Source organism: Hydra vulgaris, chromosome 10 (assembly GCF_038396675.1).
Source record: "Hydra vulgaris chromosome 10, alternate assembly HydraT2T_AEP".
In the NCBI taxonomy this organism is placed as follows: domain Eukaryota; kingdom Metazoa; phylum Cnidaria; class Hydrozoa; order Anthoathecata; family Hydridae; genus Hydra; species Hydra vulgaris.
The window spans coordinates 30,959,541-30,976,719 of record NC_088929.1 but is presented as its reverse complement, the minus strand read 5'-3'; the positions used below and the strand labels follow the sequence as shown (position 1 = coordinate 30,976,719).

The 17,179-nt window shown below is 28.7% G+C and overlaps 1 protein-coding gene and 2 non-coding genes across 3 annotated transcripts in view; 1 reads left to right on the top strand and 2 right to left on the bottom strand.

Annotated features, from left to right (window-relative positions):
* Positions 1 to 7,123: 7,123 nt before the first annotated feature.
* Positions 7,124 to 17,179, bottom strand: part of LOC101238411 (kinase suppressor of Ras 1) — a 111,639-nt gene continuing 101,583 nt past the window's right edge. The window contains exons 18-19 of the mRNA XM_065807764.1: positions 8,438 to 8,570; positions 7,124 to 8,203 (exon numbers count right to left, since the gene is read on the bottom strand). Of these exons, the coding sequence (XP_065663836.1) occupies positions 8,048 to 8,203; positions 8,438 to 8,570 (289 nt within the window). The 3' untranslated portion in view covers positions 7,124 to 8,047. The remainder of the gene's footprint in view (positions 8,204 to 8,437; positions 8,571 to 17,179) is intronic.
* On the top strand, positions 10,499 to 10,571 carry trnar-ucg (transfer RNA arginine (anticodon UCG)). Its single transcript has one exon. It is a non-coding gene; the product is annotated as a tRNA-Arg (tRNA).
* trnar-ucg (transfer RNA arginine (anticodon UCG)) lies at positions 11,026 to 11,098 on the bottom strand. Its single transcript has one exon. It is a non-coding gene; the product is annotated as a tRNA-Arg (tRNA).

Below are 17,179 nucleotides of genomic sequence, written 5' to 3'. Positions count from 1 at the left end.
TCTTCAGACCCTTGCATCTAGTATCCGTTCAATAATTCCTAAATAATTGCATCACCTAAAATAATTAGAAAAGTAAAAACTAGAAGATTATTAAATATGCAAGTTGTTGTTGTTGTTGTTGCTGTTGTTGTTGTTGTTGTTGTTGTTGTTGTTGTTGTTGTCGATCGAAATTTAGTTGCGGATAAAATAACTGAAACGCCCAGGCCAAGTCAAAGAAAAATGGCCAAAAAACATAATTTGAAAAAATACTCGAAAATCATCGAAAAAGAGAAGTAAGAATGACGAAGATATGTTTCGTGGTTAGAGCTAAATAATCATACTACCTAATCAAAAAAGACTTTTTAAAAAATATAGAGTTTACATAATAATAATTAACTAAATATAAAAAGGTCGCGTTATTAAACTACTTTACCCTATTATTGGAGAAAAGAAGTTTGTAAAAATTGAAAAACGCTTGCTTTTTTATTATTTCTTCTTAAATGACCAAACTTAAATGACGACCAAACTCAGGGGATTTTACGATATTAGAAATTATATATTTGTATGATTTCGAAAGAATATAATTAATCTTGATACTAAAGAAATTCTTTTTTTAAAAAGTTATTATTTTATAATCTCAAAATAAAAAAAATGTATACATGTAAATGGTTGCTAAAAACGGGTGTCCTTGAATTAACTTGTTTAAATTAATCTTTTAATTTAGAATTATACTTAATAAACTTGAAAAAGTTGTAAAAAAAATGTTATAAAAAACATATGTTTTATATATTATATATATACACATATAAAATATTTTACTAAGTGATAAAATAATTTACTAAATAAAATAAAAAAAGTTTCGTTTCTTAAATTTTTATAAAAAAAAAATTCTTAAATTATTACGTTTTTGTAATAAATGTTTTTTATAAATCATAATATAGTTACAAAAAATTGTTCATTATTTTTTATAATTATTATAAAAACATTGTTTAAAAAGATTTTGATCTTTAAAATGGGGTGAGTCTGATAATTTTTGTGAGTTGTTGATAAGTCTGATTTTGTTATTTTTATAAAAACAACATAAACAGTATGTGTTCGTGTGTGTGTGTGTGAGTGTGTGTGTGTGTGTGTGTGTGTGTGTGTGTGTGTGTGTGTGTGTGTGTGTGTGCGAAGTAAATTAAATGGGATCCTAATCCAAACCCTGACCTTCTAAACAGATTGGGATATCACCGACAGTGATATTTAAACAAGGATATTATCCTGGTTTATCCAATTTACCTAGTGTGGGCTGATGCTGGGATGCACCCAGAGTGTGTAATTTTAATACAGACTATGTTCTCTGGAGAAGGTAGATAGGTTGTTCCTGCTGATTTCACTGGCGGAAATTCAGTAAGCTGATGATCCTCTACCTTATATGTTAAGCAATATAATATAGAAATTATTTAATTTTTTTATATTTTATAGAAAAATTAAATAAAAATTATTACTTAATCTTTCTATATAATAAAGAAAAATTTAAATACAAATTCAATTTTTCTATATTATCTTTTTTATATTATTACTTTAGAAATTTTATAGTTAGATTGTTAATAAAAAAATTATAAACAACTTCGTTTTACTATGAACAAAGAAATTTAATTTACAACAACATCTTTACTCCTATTACTAACAATTTTTTGTTCAATTTTGTCTAAATACTAGACACTTACAGTTGTTTGAATTTTTTATATATTTCCTTGTCTTTAGTCTACAAGCCTATTTTAGACTACACACAGATTCTGACCCTGTATGACGATCAAGTAACGTACTAAAATTAACATATAACCCTACTCAACACGTCTTAAATAAAGTCAATGTCTTAGTCACCTATATTTACAGCCAACACATCATCATTGAAAAATTATCCACAAATCTTAGATAAATAACCCATGTTGCTGTCCAATTTTTTATGAAGTACTAAAGGTACACAAATAAGGCATTCTTCTCTGATCAATCGTCTCAGGTTGTGAAGAACCAATAGATTACCTACTGGAATTTTACTGAAATTATCCGACCCATTGCAAAACTATTACCAGGCTTCTTTAAGGATAGTACAAATTTTTCATGGTTTCTAAAATATCAAGATACAGCCTCAGAAGAGTATTGGCTAGCCATGGCTGATGTAACATATCTGTATACGAATATCTTACACAAAGGCGAGATGGAAGCCGTGGCGCAATACCTGCACCTCCATTCAAATTTCATATCAGTACACCTCTATTTAGATATTAAATCAGAAAGCTGTATCTTTGAATTTGGAAATATATACTATCATCAAATTTCAGGAACCTCTAAAAACACTAGAGTGACCCCTCCATATCCCAAAATGAATAGAATTAACACAGCGGGCATTCCCAGCAAGCACACAACGTTGAAACAACGTTGAAATAACGTTGATCGACGTTGATCAACGTTGTTTCAACGTTGTGTGCTTGCTGGGTTTGTTTTAAAAGTTATGTTCTAAATGTATTTTAAATGTTTTTTAAACGTCTTCTAAACATTCTTTCTCTTAAAGAACGTTTAAAAGACATTTTGAACGTAACTTTCAAAAACAAATGCCTGAAGGGAAAGAAACTATCACAAACAAATTTTCTGAATCCATCAAAAATCATAAAAGATTTATCAATGACTTTTTCTTTACGTTTCATGGTCCAAAAGAAGATCTAAACAGTGTTATAAAATTCATGAATGGACTATCAAATTCACCATTCATACATTGACCGAATCCTTTACATTCGTGGATCATTGCGATAAAGGATTGAAATCCAACCTTCTTTAAAAACCCACTGATACCAAAAATCTCCTCCAATTTCAATTACATCACCCACGTCTCTAAAAGTAAGGGAGTATCTGTGGTCAAACTCAACAGGTTGATTAACAACATGACCAATTTGGAAACATAAATAAAAAACCTAGTTAGGTTACTCATTTTCAAAATATATCCATTCAATCTATTTAACAGATTAGATGCAAAAAAACGAGAACTCAAACCGGTCTATTAAAACCGCTAATAAAATAGGCAAAAAAAAAAAAAAAAATAATAATAATAATGATTACTTTCTACCATTAAATATGTTATACACACAAACCGGATCGGAGATCACTAATGTCATTGGTATTATTTATTTTTTTAAAACTTAATTTATAAAAAATTTTCGAAAAAAAAAACTTTAGTTTTTTAAAACACTAATCATTAAAAGAAATTGTAATTCAAACCAAGTTCCTGCAACAGTCAAACAAGCAGCTCTAATAGAAAATTAAACGAACGGAATTTGATATGAAATTTTTTGTAAGTTATTTATTATTTGTAATTTAATAATTTTATAAATTTAATTAAATACTAGCAGCCTTATTAAAAAAATAAATTAGCGGAAGTTTGATATAAATATTAGATTACAAATTTAAGCGCAATTTGATTATAGGTTTGTAATCCATTATAATCCAATTTATAATGATAACTTACGTTAGTTTGTTTAGCCAGGGAGGTTAATGCAAGCTGTTCTACATCGAAAGCCTCCGTGATCGAATCACAGTTATAATTTATATCTTATTTTTGAAAAAATTTGTTTTAATGGCAAATTAAATAAAAACTTTATTTAGGGCAGACGTTTTTTTCAAGTACCCTTTTTATAAAGTCTGTAAAAAACGAGTCTTACGAGAGATGAGTAATATTGAAAACAAAGCCTAAAACCTGTTTCTTGCGGACTCAAAAATTGGTTTGGCTGTAATACATGTCCGTCTGCATAGAAGGACACTACACCCTACCTCTCTTATACTATACATCCGTTTATGTTGGCAAACTAGAACCTTTAGTGAGAAAATTAACTTTTCTATTGGTTTGTTGGCGAATTATGGACAATGAGACGGATGGTTTTATTTTTTAAAAAATAATTGTTATTTATTCAAAAACAGAGTTGATAATGTCGCCCGGCGGCAAAGTAACTTTCTGCCGAAAGGCCGACTTTTTAGGGAGACGGAAGCTGTTGGCGGCGGCCTCCCGATCAATTTTTAACGGGAAAATGTTCTTTCTTCCGCCTCCAGTGGCTTCCACCTTTCTATTAGCGGCCGCAGCCAGAGTTCTTTTTTGGAGGCAAAATGTTTTGGAGGCCGACGCCAATAGAGAGGCGGAAGCAAATGGTAGCCGCCTCGAGAAGAAATTTTGGAGTCAAAGCCATTTGGAGACCGCCTCCAATGGCTTCTGTCTCCTTAATGGCTGCGGCCGTCAAATTGCAGGTGGAAATATTTGCCTCCCGCCGGCGGATGTAATCAAAAATAATTGCTCGTTTGCTTTAAAGCAGTTAAATATGAACTAGAAACAAATGTTAAATACTTGACATCAAGTTTCATTTTATATGATAGTTTGCAAAAGTTTTGAGTATTTAAAAAAATTCTATTCTTTTTTTAAATTAATTTTTTTTTTAAAACTAATTAATCAACTAGAATAAATTATTATTTTAATCATAAAAAACAAAAGTTAAAAGTTGGAAATTTTACTCCTTTGCAATTGGCGAATAAATTTTTTTGACAGAAAAAATTATAATAAGTTATTAAACTGACAGATTTTGGTAAAAGTTTTTTAGAAGTCAACATGCTAAAATTTTTATCTCTTTTATCATTTACCATAACGTTAAATACTTATTTTTAATAATTGGATATTGTAAAAGTTATTAAAAAATATCTGCGAATGTTTATCAAAAATTTGCGACCACGCTGTATTACGCTAATAGTTTTGCCAAATTACAATAACAACAACAACAAAAATTAATAACTGACTCTAATAAAATTCATAAATTGACTTTATTCTTTTAAAACGTATGAAAATTTAAAACGTTTAAATGTCACAGAGAATGGTTTTTTTCTGAAACAATCAAATAAACTCGCATTTTTACATTTACACCAAACTTTAATGAACATTTATTTAAGTATAAATGAATTTTATAATTAAAAAATTTTAGAATTCTCATTCGTAACTTTTTTCATTTTTTTTTTACATTAAATTAATTAAAAATCAATTTAATTAACAATAAAAAAGTTAATTTCACTGGATTTGAAATTAACTTCCGTTAATTAAAGACAAGACTTGTTTTATCATTTAGACAAAGTAATTGTTTGCTTTACATTTTAAATTAAATAGCGTTACGTACATTCATTTTTTATAAGTTTAACGTTGTTAAAAGAAATTTACTTTGACAAGCAAACCCAAATTTTGTCTCACGACTAATATCGCGTTTCGTGTTTCATCCGAAAGTCGAGTTCTCAAATGAATGTAGACTGTTGCAAAACTACTAAAATCTCGTTCAATTTTTACCTGAGAAAATGCAGCACCAAAAACAACTTGAGAAACCTTATAGAGTTTCTTCCAATTATGATCATCACGTTTTAAATGCCAATATTCAAGAATCTTAAAATTTTCAAATTAAAATTTTTTTAATAATTTCTAACTTAATTTCTAATTTAATGGTCCAAAAATAAAAGTTTCAGCGTGACGTAAGGGCGACAAAACATCAAACATTCATCAAAAACTGACAATTTAATTATTTGTCATAAACCTTTTTTTTTAACTTTTTGCTAAAGGCATGTAAAAAAAATTTTAATTTTCAACATTTGTTTTGAAATAAAAATTAATAATTTATTCAAAATTTATTAAAATTATAATTTTTTTTCAAAATTCTTTTTAAATAGTTAATAAATTATATAAAACAAATTATGATGTTAAGTATTTAACATTTGTTTCTAGTTAATATTTAATAGCTTTAAAGCAAACGAGCAATTATTTTCATTACATCCGCCGGCGGGAGGCAAATATTTCTGCCTCCAATTTGACGGCCGCAGTCAGTTAGGAGGCAGAAGCCATTAGAGGCGGCCTCTAAATGGCTTTAGAGGCGGCCTCCAAAATTTCTTCTAGAGGCAACCACCATTGGCTTCCGCCTCTCTATCAGCGTCGGTCTCCAAAACATTTTGCCTCCAAAAAAGAACTCTTGCTGCGGCCGCCAATAGATATGCGGAAGCCACTGGAGGTGGAAGAAAGAACATTTTGCCGCTAAAAATTGATCGGGAGGCAGCAGCCGTCTGCTGCGGAAGAAAAGTGGAGGCGAGAAGATTTACACCGTTTATCAACACTGTTGAAAAACATTTAGTTATTAACAAGTACTTGTTAACTGTGATAATTTAGAAAAACAAACATTACTAAGTATTTTTTTTTAATTAGTGCGTACGTACTTTTATATTAAATTTACCCCTCTTACGCTTTTGTACGCTATTTGAAGACCCCCCTACCCCTATGAGGGTACGTATTTTATGAACGACCCCAAATTAGTTAATTACTAAATTACTTTATCGTATATACCAAACCCCTACACATGCAATTATGAGGAATTCGTTGCCTCATTTAATTTCTGTCACTTTCTTTTGATATCAAATTCATTTGTCTGATAATTATGTTTCCTCGAAGTACATCTTACGCACAAACATCATTTTAAATATTACACTAAGTTGTTATAAAATATGGCCTAAATATTTAAATATTACACTAAGTTTCTTATAAAATATGGCCTGAAACAATAACCTACCCTTATCTAGTTGTATTTTTTTTCTTCAAAACGTTTTTCAAAGCTCCAAACGGTTATATCAAACTACACGGTATTTTTATTTTCCTTATTTATTTATATTTTTATCCTTAGTTCTATGTGACTATTATTGATTTGGTCCTTATTTATTTTTTATTCATATTTGGTCCGTGTTAAATTTTTAATTTTTCCTGAGTCTATATATAGGATATAATAGCATAAAACTATATTAATTTAGAAGGACTCGACGTGGAGATGAGTTGTAAATTTCAAGCATGGCCCCGACGGGATTTTTAAGACTGGGCGTTAAAACATTTAAAACGTTATATATCAGAGTATAGATACTCCTTAAAGGAATCTATACAAAAACGATTCCTAATAAGAATATTTTATTAAACTACTAAATTCCCGAGTTTATTTAATACTGATGTATTTCTCACCATACTTTCATATTAGTTTACGAGTAACACTCTCCATATCTTTATTATTAAGATTACTACTAGTTTGTTTTATTACTAATTCAAAAAAGTAAATCAAAGTGATTATTATATCATTAGTTGTCTTGTATAAATAAAAAACCTCAGGATTAATACAACAAAAACTAATTGAAAAAACAACAAAAATATATAAATGATAAGAAATACAGACAGTCCCCAGAAAAAACTATTTTGACTAAAATTTCTGAAAATTCATTAAATAATCAGCAGTTATATTTTCATGAACTTTTTTAATTAAATAAATAAAAAATAATTAAAAAAAAACACTGACACAGAAAGTAAAAAAAAGCTAATAAATAAAACAAAACAAAAAAAAAAAACAAAAAAAAAAATATATATATATATAAAAATCCAAAAACTTAACAATCGTTCAATAGTTACCATGGTGATAAAACCTGTCTGTCGTTATTTCAATCATTACCATTAAATGAAATAATACACTGCGTGCCAAACATCAATATAAATATTACTTTGCATTTTTTCAGTAAAGAAATAAGAATTTAAAAGAAAAATAATAAATTTGATTTCTTTTCCTTCTTCAAAATGAAAAAGAAAATTTGTAAACCAATAAAAAACATATATTACAAAATTTCAAGTGACTAAAACACCGATGAACAAAAAAATAAGTTCACCTCTGTAAGTAATAAGATATTTAACAGGCCCAAAACTTTTGTGAAAAAGTTTATAGAAAAAAATAACTAGAACGAATTTGTTTTTAAAGTAAAAATTTTCGTTTTGAATTACGATTGAGCAATTCCAAAAAATGTATACCAGTTACATTTCCCAAATAAAATAATAGTCTAAATTCTTTTTCAAATGACATATAAAAATAAAATCAAAATAGAAAAAATAAAATACAATTTATAATATCGATGATAAAATTTTCTATGGGGATGGTTGCACAGCCAATGATGAGAAAATCTACAATGGGGATTTGTGACTAACGATGAGAAAAGGATGGAAACGCTATAGTATAAGAGCGTTTGCTGACCGAGTTAAATAAGTCGGTTGGCTGGGTGAACGAATTAATTTTCTTTTTGGTAGCCTTTCAAAGGCCTTAAGTATTTTCTCAAAAGAAGGTCTGTTTAATGGATCATATGCCCACATCATCAACAAAATATCCTACAAAGAAATAATACATAAAAAGTATATTTGAGATTAATGCGATTGAAAGGATTTTTAATTGCACTATTACTTATTGGTATTTAATTATTAATAATACAAAATTATCAATATCTCTATCATAATTTATATTGTTATTTTTTAATTATTTAATTAGACTAAAACTAGATTTATACTTACTTTTTTCACAAAATATAATAGAACTCGATACAAAATTTTATATTTATAAATTACCTTGGCTTCTCTAGAAATTTCAATTATTCCGCTTAGAGCTTGCTTATAGCCTTTTCCAATTTTCCATATAATTGTTTCACTATGCTCATCCTGGAATGGCCACATACCTGAGAGGAGTTCAAACCAAACAACACTGAAAATCAAAAATTATTTTTTTAAATAATTATTAAAACAGAGTTGTTAATATGGCCAGATGTAGCAAGTCCAAAGGCCACATGTTACAAGGCCAAGGCCAAGACCAAGCCCCCTCCTTGGTGAGTGACAAAACCTGCCCCTTACAAGGCCAAGAATATGAGTTTCAAGGCCAACGCCTATGCAAACATTTTTAAGACCAAAGACTAAAATTTTTGCTTAAGTTAATAAAGTAATTACGTACAATAAAGAATGATTAATTACTTAAAATAAAGAATGAAAACTTTTATTTCTTTAATTTTATGTATTTTTTAATGAAGGTCAAAACAATCAGGATCAAGGCCAAAACTTTCAAGGCCAAGTCCAAAGCCAAGAGTTTCAAGGCCAAGACCTTTATTTCTGGCCTTAAGGCAAGGCCAAGGACTAACAACTCTGTATTAAAATAACTTGTTTTACTAACAAATTATGTTGAAACAAGATTTTTTGTTAGGTTGCTTTAAACAAAATGATTTAGACTTAATTGAAATTTTCACAAAAGTATAGATAATAATAATAACTATATATATATATATATATATATATATATATATATATATATATATATATATATATATATATATATATATATATATATATATATATATATATATATATTTATAAATATATAATATAAACATTATTATTATTTATACTTTTGAAGGTTGTTAACAAATGAAAAGTAACAAACAACAAATGGTGTATATACACACACTAATGGATGCACCATTTTCAATAACGGTCAAACATATTTGGTAATCTAGTACAAGATTCATATGCAAAGGTTTGTAAATTATATAAATATAAAAAAAATATTTTATATAATAATTACAAATCTAATTAAAAACAGCATATTTTATATAACATAAAATATTTTTTATTTATTTATATATTTTCCAAACCTTTGCGCACGAGTCTTAAATTTGAGTAAATAGTAAAAAATATCAATTTGATAATAAACTTCACAACGTCTTGGTTGGATGTGGACTGTATTGATGTAATGAAACACTTGTTGTATTTCACTTCTTGTATTGATGTTCTTTGATAAACTTCTGTTTCTTTATTATTATTATTATTTTTCATAAATACATTTAGAAATTATGATTTTCAGTTTTTTTGACATAATTTTAATAGGTTTTATTCTTTTTTACCATGTTTGTTTAACATTGCGATTTTCTTCGCGTTTTAAGTACGCGCAAAAACTCAGCGTAATAAAAACTTTTTTTTCAGTTGTAACGAAATAGCATATCACCAAAAAAAGCTCACAACTCCTTATTGAATCTTGAACCACTAGGTTATGAGCCAGAACTCTAACCACTGCTCCACGGGTGGATAAATTGTAAACATCTTTTTTGTTTGTTTCTTTAAAAAAATTTATTAGTAGCTTAAGTAATATTATAGGAGGAGGGAAAAGGGCGAGGCAGGGGTGCACTGGACTTTTTTTAGAAATTGACGATTGTGCGCTCCACTTCGAAACCCGTGTCGTCGGACAGTTATGGCAACAAATCAAATTTTCAAACTCTTCTCCTGCAAAATGTCATATTTGCACTTATCATAAATTGTCTAATGGCCACAGATATATATACAGACATATATACAAAAAAAAACTTAAAAAATACAAAATATTTTTCTTATAATCATATCAAGTATAAAAAATACTGGACAAGTTTCTCGCCGCATACGTTTTTATTACTTAGTTTCTATTATTATTAAAAAAAATCTTTTAGACTTTTAGTCAATAAAAGTTTGTTTTTTTTTTAGAAAATAAAAGCGAATGTTTAAATGTGTTTGTTTTTCATATTTAACTTTATTTTAAAGTTATAAGGTTTTATGCCAACATGCGTATTTGCAAATAGATTTGATTGCTATAAATGTTTTTCCGCAACTACGTATGGCCGCGTGGCCCAATGGATAAGGCGTCTGACTTCGAATCAGAAGATTGTGGGTTCGATCCCCACCGTGGTCAATATTTTGCGCGTACAAATTTTTTTTTATTAAACTTGCGGAAATTCAACAGCTTTTATTGTTGAATTTTAATATCATCAAACATTACTTAATTAGTAAAGGAAGTTAGTTGGCGAATTGTACTTGATGCAGCGGGTAAAGGGAGCGTGGTACATCTTAGTTAATTTCAATTAATAAACGACTAAAATGAATCATGGTTTTAATCACCCGGGAATCAAGTACACCTTTGCCGTAAAGTTAACAGTCGACGGGAAGTTGTCAGGAAAAAGTACATAAAATCAAAAAAATAAAAACAAGATAAAATTATTAAAACTCGCACGCCAAACTTCTTTATTATATAAAAAAAAACTTATTAAATATTAGAAAAATTTTTATTATCATAACGCCTTCAGGTGCAAATATTTAAATTTTAAAACTTGAAAAAAAAAACGTTCACTTCTAATAAGAAAAAATATTGACCACGATGGGGATCGAACCCACAATCTTCTGATTCGAAGTCAGACGCCTTATCCATTGGGCCACGCGGCCATGTATATAGACAAAATCATATATTTTATATATTGTTATTTGCAATAAAAAGATGTGCTTTAAATTTAATTGTAAAAAAGTAAAATAACGTTGCTGTATTCGCCGCGCACGGAGTCACAAAAAAATTTAAAATATTTTAATTTGTTAAGCCTATATTTTTAAACTCGATGCATTTTAAGTTACCAGAAGTTTATTACCAAAATATTTGTAAAATATTTTAAACTTAAAACAAAACAAAAGTTGGTTAAATTTTAAAGGATAAACACTGAATATTTCAACACGGACTAACGTTAGTTGTATAATTTCTATAGACTAAATATGTGCACCACAGTCTCACAGTGCTTGCAACTGTGGCAGTTTAAAGACTCGGCATTTTCAATTATAAAATATTTAGAAAACCATAACACTGTCCAACAATGTACCATTTAGAAAACATAACACTGTCCAAATATTAATCCAACAAATAACAAGCGATTATCAGCCTTCTGTTATTGCCTTTTGCTATATCCACACTGTGGCACTTTTAGATCTAGCTCTTTCAAATAATTTCCTATTTTTAAGGAGCTTATGAAACCTACACTTAGTTACTTACCTGATAACCAGTGGCGGATTAAAGTTTACATTGGTTAGTAATTATCGTTAAAAAAAAGAAACATTTAATATGATTGCAATGGTTTGGTTTTTCAAAAATTACACTCTACATATTACTGAAAACAAGCATTCAGAAAGAAATTTACTTTCTGCAAGATTTAATTTCCAGTGGGTACAGAACGTTTGTTGGACGTCTTAAGAACAGATTTGTGGCGTCGATAAGGCGTTGTATAATCGTCTTATGGACGTCTGCCTTCAAAGTCAATGCTCTCAGCAAGCTCAAATTCGATTAAATCAATTTCAATTCAAAAAGAAATTGTTTTGCTGATCACAGATAATATTTGATAATCTTTAGTCTACTGAAACTTCTCGCACCACACGCAGATGTAAAAAAAAAAAAAAAGAGTCAAGTTGTAAAGTATAGACATGTTAGGAAAACACGATGTTATCTAATTCTCTATTAAGAATGAAGGTACGTTTTTCATTTGTAGTTAAGTCGACATAGCTGGATGTATTGATGCATACACTTTGAAAGTAGGGCCGAGGCGAGTAGGTTTCAAGTAAGGAGGAGGTGCTTCACGGTTTTTTTCCGAAAACATTTTCAACACATAAAAGCACGAACCTTGACGAACAAGGCCACTGCGCGGAGAAACGAGTTGAGCGCGGTACTACCATGGACATGGTGGGAATCGAACTCCGAACCTCTCGCTCGTAAAGCGATCGCTCGTGATGTTTTGTGGATATGATTTAGGAGAAGTTTTGCCACCATACAGTTTTTAAATTATTTATTTAAAAGACTCATATAAAACATTTTCCAAAGAACTCTCGATTTAATAGAATCAAACCTGGGTGGTTTGATGAAGTTAGTTTTGAGGATTAATAAATTTGGGGGTTATTACCATATGTAATGAAACAAACTAAAAAAAGTATTAATGGACAATTTTTTTTCCCATTTGAACAATAGTGTTATTAATGTTTGTAAAAAAATATAAATGGAGGCGGTGATAAGAAAAAATGACTCAAAATTGAACCAGGAGAATCTATTCGAGTATATTATATCAGTGAAACAGAAACAGCCTCTGAAAGATAAAGTAAAGTTGACTTAATGTTAGACTTAAAGGATGTTACTATTTATATTAATTTTTGCCGTTTATTTTTTTTCAAACAAATAAACGGCAAAAAAACTATACTTTATTGCTTGTATCTATATTTTAAATTATGTTAGATTTTGGAAAACTCCTAATTTTTCTCCCTTAGACATGAAATATATGTATCAGTAAGTTTTTAAAACGATGACGATAAATTAAATACATATGTAAAAAATATATTCAAATTACATTAAAAGCTTTATAAGTTGCATTAGTATTGTTTATATCTTTTTAATGTCCTTATTTAAGTCCATTTAGTTATTTTAAGTTCTTCTTATGAAATAAGTTCTAAGTATAAATTTAAATTACATTAAATATAGATAATAACATCTTATTTATAAGCTTCATTAAAACTCAAATTACTATGACAAAAAAACCGCATTACCGGGTAATTTTGGTCATTGCATTAATTCCATAAAATCTTGGATCTAATGAGAACAGTGAATTATTTATTTTTTACTTCAAAATAATATCTTTTAATCAAAATATTACATTCTTTATCAAAATTGTTACAAAGTTTTACAGTATGAATCTTAGATCTCATAGAAATTTGTTTATTCAAGGATATAATAAATGGAAAGCCACGAAAGATTGAACTTCCGATCAATACCAATTTAGAGAAAGAGATCTTCCTATTGAGATATCGGATGTCAGCATAATTTCAAGTAAATGAAAAAGTAACTTTACTTAAAATAGTTTTTTTTTTTTTTTAATAAAGACTTTTATTAAAAGCCTTAAACTTTGAAACAAAATATCTAAAATAAGCTTTAATTATAGAAAGTTGTTTATGTGGAATAAAAATTTTCTAACAATTAGGTTCAGATTTTGATCTTTACCAAAAGACTTTTATATAAACATAAAATATCTGTCAGAAAATAGATATCAATTAATTAATCTATATAATATAATACAAAAACTTTTGGTCTATTAATATTTAAGTTTATGCTTCAAATTCTTCATTCTACAAATTTTTATTTTGCTAAAACTTTTTATAAACACTTGGCCTTTCAAATTTGAATATCATATGAGGCTGTCCATTATTTACGTCAACAAAAGTAGGTGGTCTTCATTATATTGCTTAAGCGTTTGTACCAGGGGTCAGAAACCTGCTGACCCCTGGCATAAATGGAAAAATAAATATGGAAAATTCTAACTTAAAAAATATTTAGAGAAAAAGTGGGAGGAAAAAAAAACTGAACCGCAAGAAAAGTTGTCAGAAAAGGAGGAAATGTCAGTCATAAAGCAAAACAAACAAACAAAAAAAAACAACAACCCTAGGAATTCGAAAAAAGGTCAGCAAAATTTTGAAACAGGGTTCGAGAAGTTCAGGAACGTGTGAATGTTTTAGCATAAAATTGACGGAAAAACAAACGCCGAGTTTAAAAACTTTGATTAAAACTTTGAAAAACAAACACAACATTTTACCATTTTATTATTTGAACATTTTCATTTTATTTTTAAATAAAACTTTTATTAGAACTTAAATATTTTATTAGAACTTAAATATTTTATTAGAACTTTAAAAATTTTTGCCGAGTTAATTTTAACTATTTTATTTAGAATTAATAAAAATTTTGTTTTTCAGTTTTGATTTTAATTATTTTGTTTACAATTTAAATAAAAAGTTTGTACTTAAACTTAAAAAGAATGTTTACCGTTTAATTTTAATTATTTTAATTTAAAATTTAAATATTAGAGCTTAAAAAGTTTTTTGTTCTGTTTTTGTTTTGATTATTTTATTTAGAATTTCAATAAAACGTTTGTTTTATTGAAATTCTAAATAAAATAATCGTTTTATCAGGCCCATATCGTTATATTTTATAAGGGGGTCGTTTTTGAAAAAAAAAAGAAGCAGTTTAGAATAGCAAATAAAAATCTTTCTCGATAAAACTTGTGTGAAGCAAGGAGAATTTGGTAAAAAGGGGGTCGATTGCACTTAACAACCACCCCTCCCTTCACGGTACGGTCATGCGTATATTTATATATATGTATATTAGGGCTGGGCAAATTAACGCTTTTTATCGCGTTAACCAGGGGTGGCCACAATTAGGCCCGCGGGACAACTCCGGCCCTCAGCAATCATTTATCCGGCCCGTCAGTTAATTGTAAAGATAATAAAAAAAAAGCATAAACATATAATAATAATAAATTATATAATACTTAAATTTATAAATTAATAAATTTTAAAATATTTTTTGTAATAGAACAATCGCTTTAAATAATTAAAAATATATTAAAAAAATCCTGCTGGCAATTAATCGCAGGATTAATTTCCGGCACTGCCGGCAATTACCATTTGCGTTTTTTAATTGTAAATGGCACCTTCAAAATCAAAACAACGAAAAATCGACAAGAAATGTCGTTTATTTAATGATGAATGGCAAACTGAATACTTTTTTGTTGAATATAATTCAGTGCTAGTATGTTTAATATGTAATGAATCGGTTTCAGTGTGCAAAGAATATAATTTAAGGAGTCACTATGATACAAAACATTCAAAAACTTATAATCAGTTTGTCAACGAGGTGCGGAAAGAAAAATCAATTAAATTGAAAAATAAGTTATTTGAACAACAAGATTTGTTAAAACGGGGCAGCACTGAAACAGAAAATGCTGCTATTGCAAGTTATGAAGTGAGTCTTCTTTTAGCTAAAAATTGTAAACCATTCAGTGATGGGGAAATTATTAAGGAATCTCTTGAAATTGTGTTCTTTCTTGCCATGAAGAAAGTTTTTAAAAAGTTCAACTTGACTTACAACAGATTAATTTCAATTACATTAGATGGTGGCAGCTCAATGATTGGAAAAAAAATGGGTGTTGTTTCCAGACTGGAAAATGAAATAGCAAAGACTATGGATGTGGAAAATGTAATGTCTGTAGTAGTTAAAGCAATAAACAGCATTGAGTCCAGTGCATTACGAAGTAGGCAATTTGAGGCTTTTCTTGCTGAAAATGACTCTGAATATGGTGGTCTGCTTTATTTTACTGAAGTGAGATGGCTTTCTAGAGGTAATATGCTGGTCACAAGGCTATTAGGTATAATACAAATTATAGTTTATTGGTAATCACGAACCTGCCTTTTTTTCACAATATTTTTAATGTCAATTGGCAACTGACTGGTTGCGATTCTTAATGTATTCTGCAAGTTAGTATCTGTCAGTACAGATCTTGTTTTGGATTTTGCAAATTTCATACGAGAAAAACACTTTCACACAAATATGTGCTACCAAACAAGACAGCCACTTTTTTTGCATTGTTGACTAAGTTGGTGTACTTATTTTGGTCAAGATTTTTGTAAAATAACAATAAATTTTGATTATTATATGCTTCTCTCAAAGCATCACTGCATTGAAGATCAATTAACTCCATTTGGAATTTATCTGGTACAGTTTCAATATCAGCAGAGAATGGCAATTGGATTTTGTCTGCATGATTCTTAACATCTGCAAACCTTTTTGAAAATCTTGTTTTCAATTCAGCAATACAGGTAACAAATTGTGCTGTGTTTCCAGGATTCAGCTCACCCAAAGTTGGAAAATGACTGAAATTTCCAGTTCTTAACTGCTGCTTCCACAAAGTTAATTTAAACTGAGAAGCTAGAATGTTGTACATTTTTCCAATTAATTGATCTTTTCCTTGGCGTTCTTTGTTAAGTATATTGTAATGTTGGGTCAAGTCAACTAGAAAGGCAAATTTTTCAATAAATTCTTTTTTTTCTAGCTCTGGTGGATAATCTTTGTTAATAATTTTGAAAAAATCCAACATATTTTGTCGCAAATCATAAGTTCTTTTCAGCATATTACCTCTAGAAAGCCATCTCACTTCAGTAAAATAAAGCAGACCACCATATTCAGAGTCATTTTCAGCAAGAAAAGCCTCAAATTGCCTACTTCGTAATGCACTGGACTCAATGCTGTTTATTGCTTTAACTACTACAGACATTACATTTTCCAGATCCATAGTCTTTGCTGTTAAATTTTGCTGATGAATAATACAATGCAGTTTAATTAATAACAAGTTGTTTTCTGCCATTTCATTTTCCAGTCTGGAAACAACACCCATTTTTTTTCCAATCATTGAGCTGCCACTATCTGATGTAATTGAAATTAATCTGTTGTAAGTCAAGTTGAACTTTTTAAAAACTTTCTTCATGGCAAGAAAAATGTCTTCTCCTGTTGTTCTGCATTGCATAGGATAGATGTCAAGTAGCTCTTCAGTAACAAGAAAATCATTGTCAATACCACGAATAAAAATAGCTAATTGAGAAGTTTGTGATATATCAGTTGATTCATCAATAGCTATTGAATGATACTGAAATGATTTTATTTTTTCAGTCAATGAC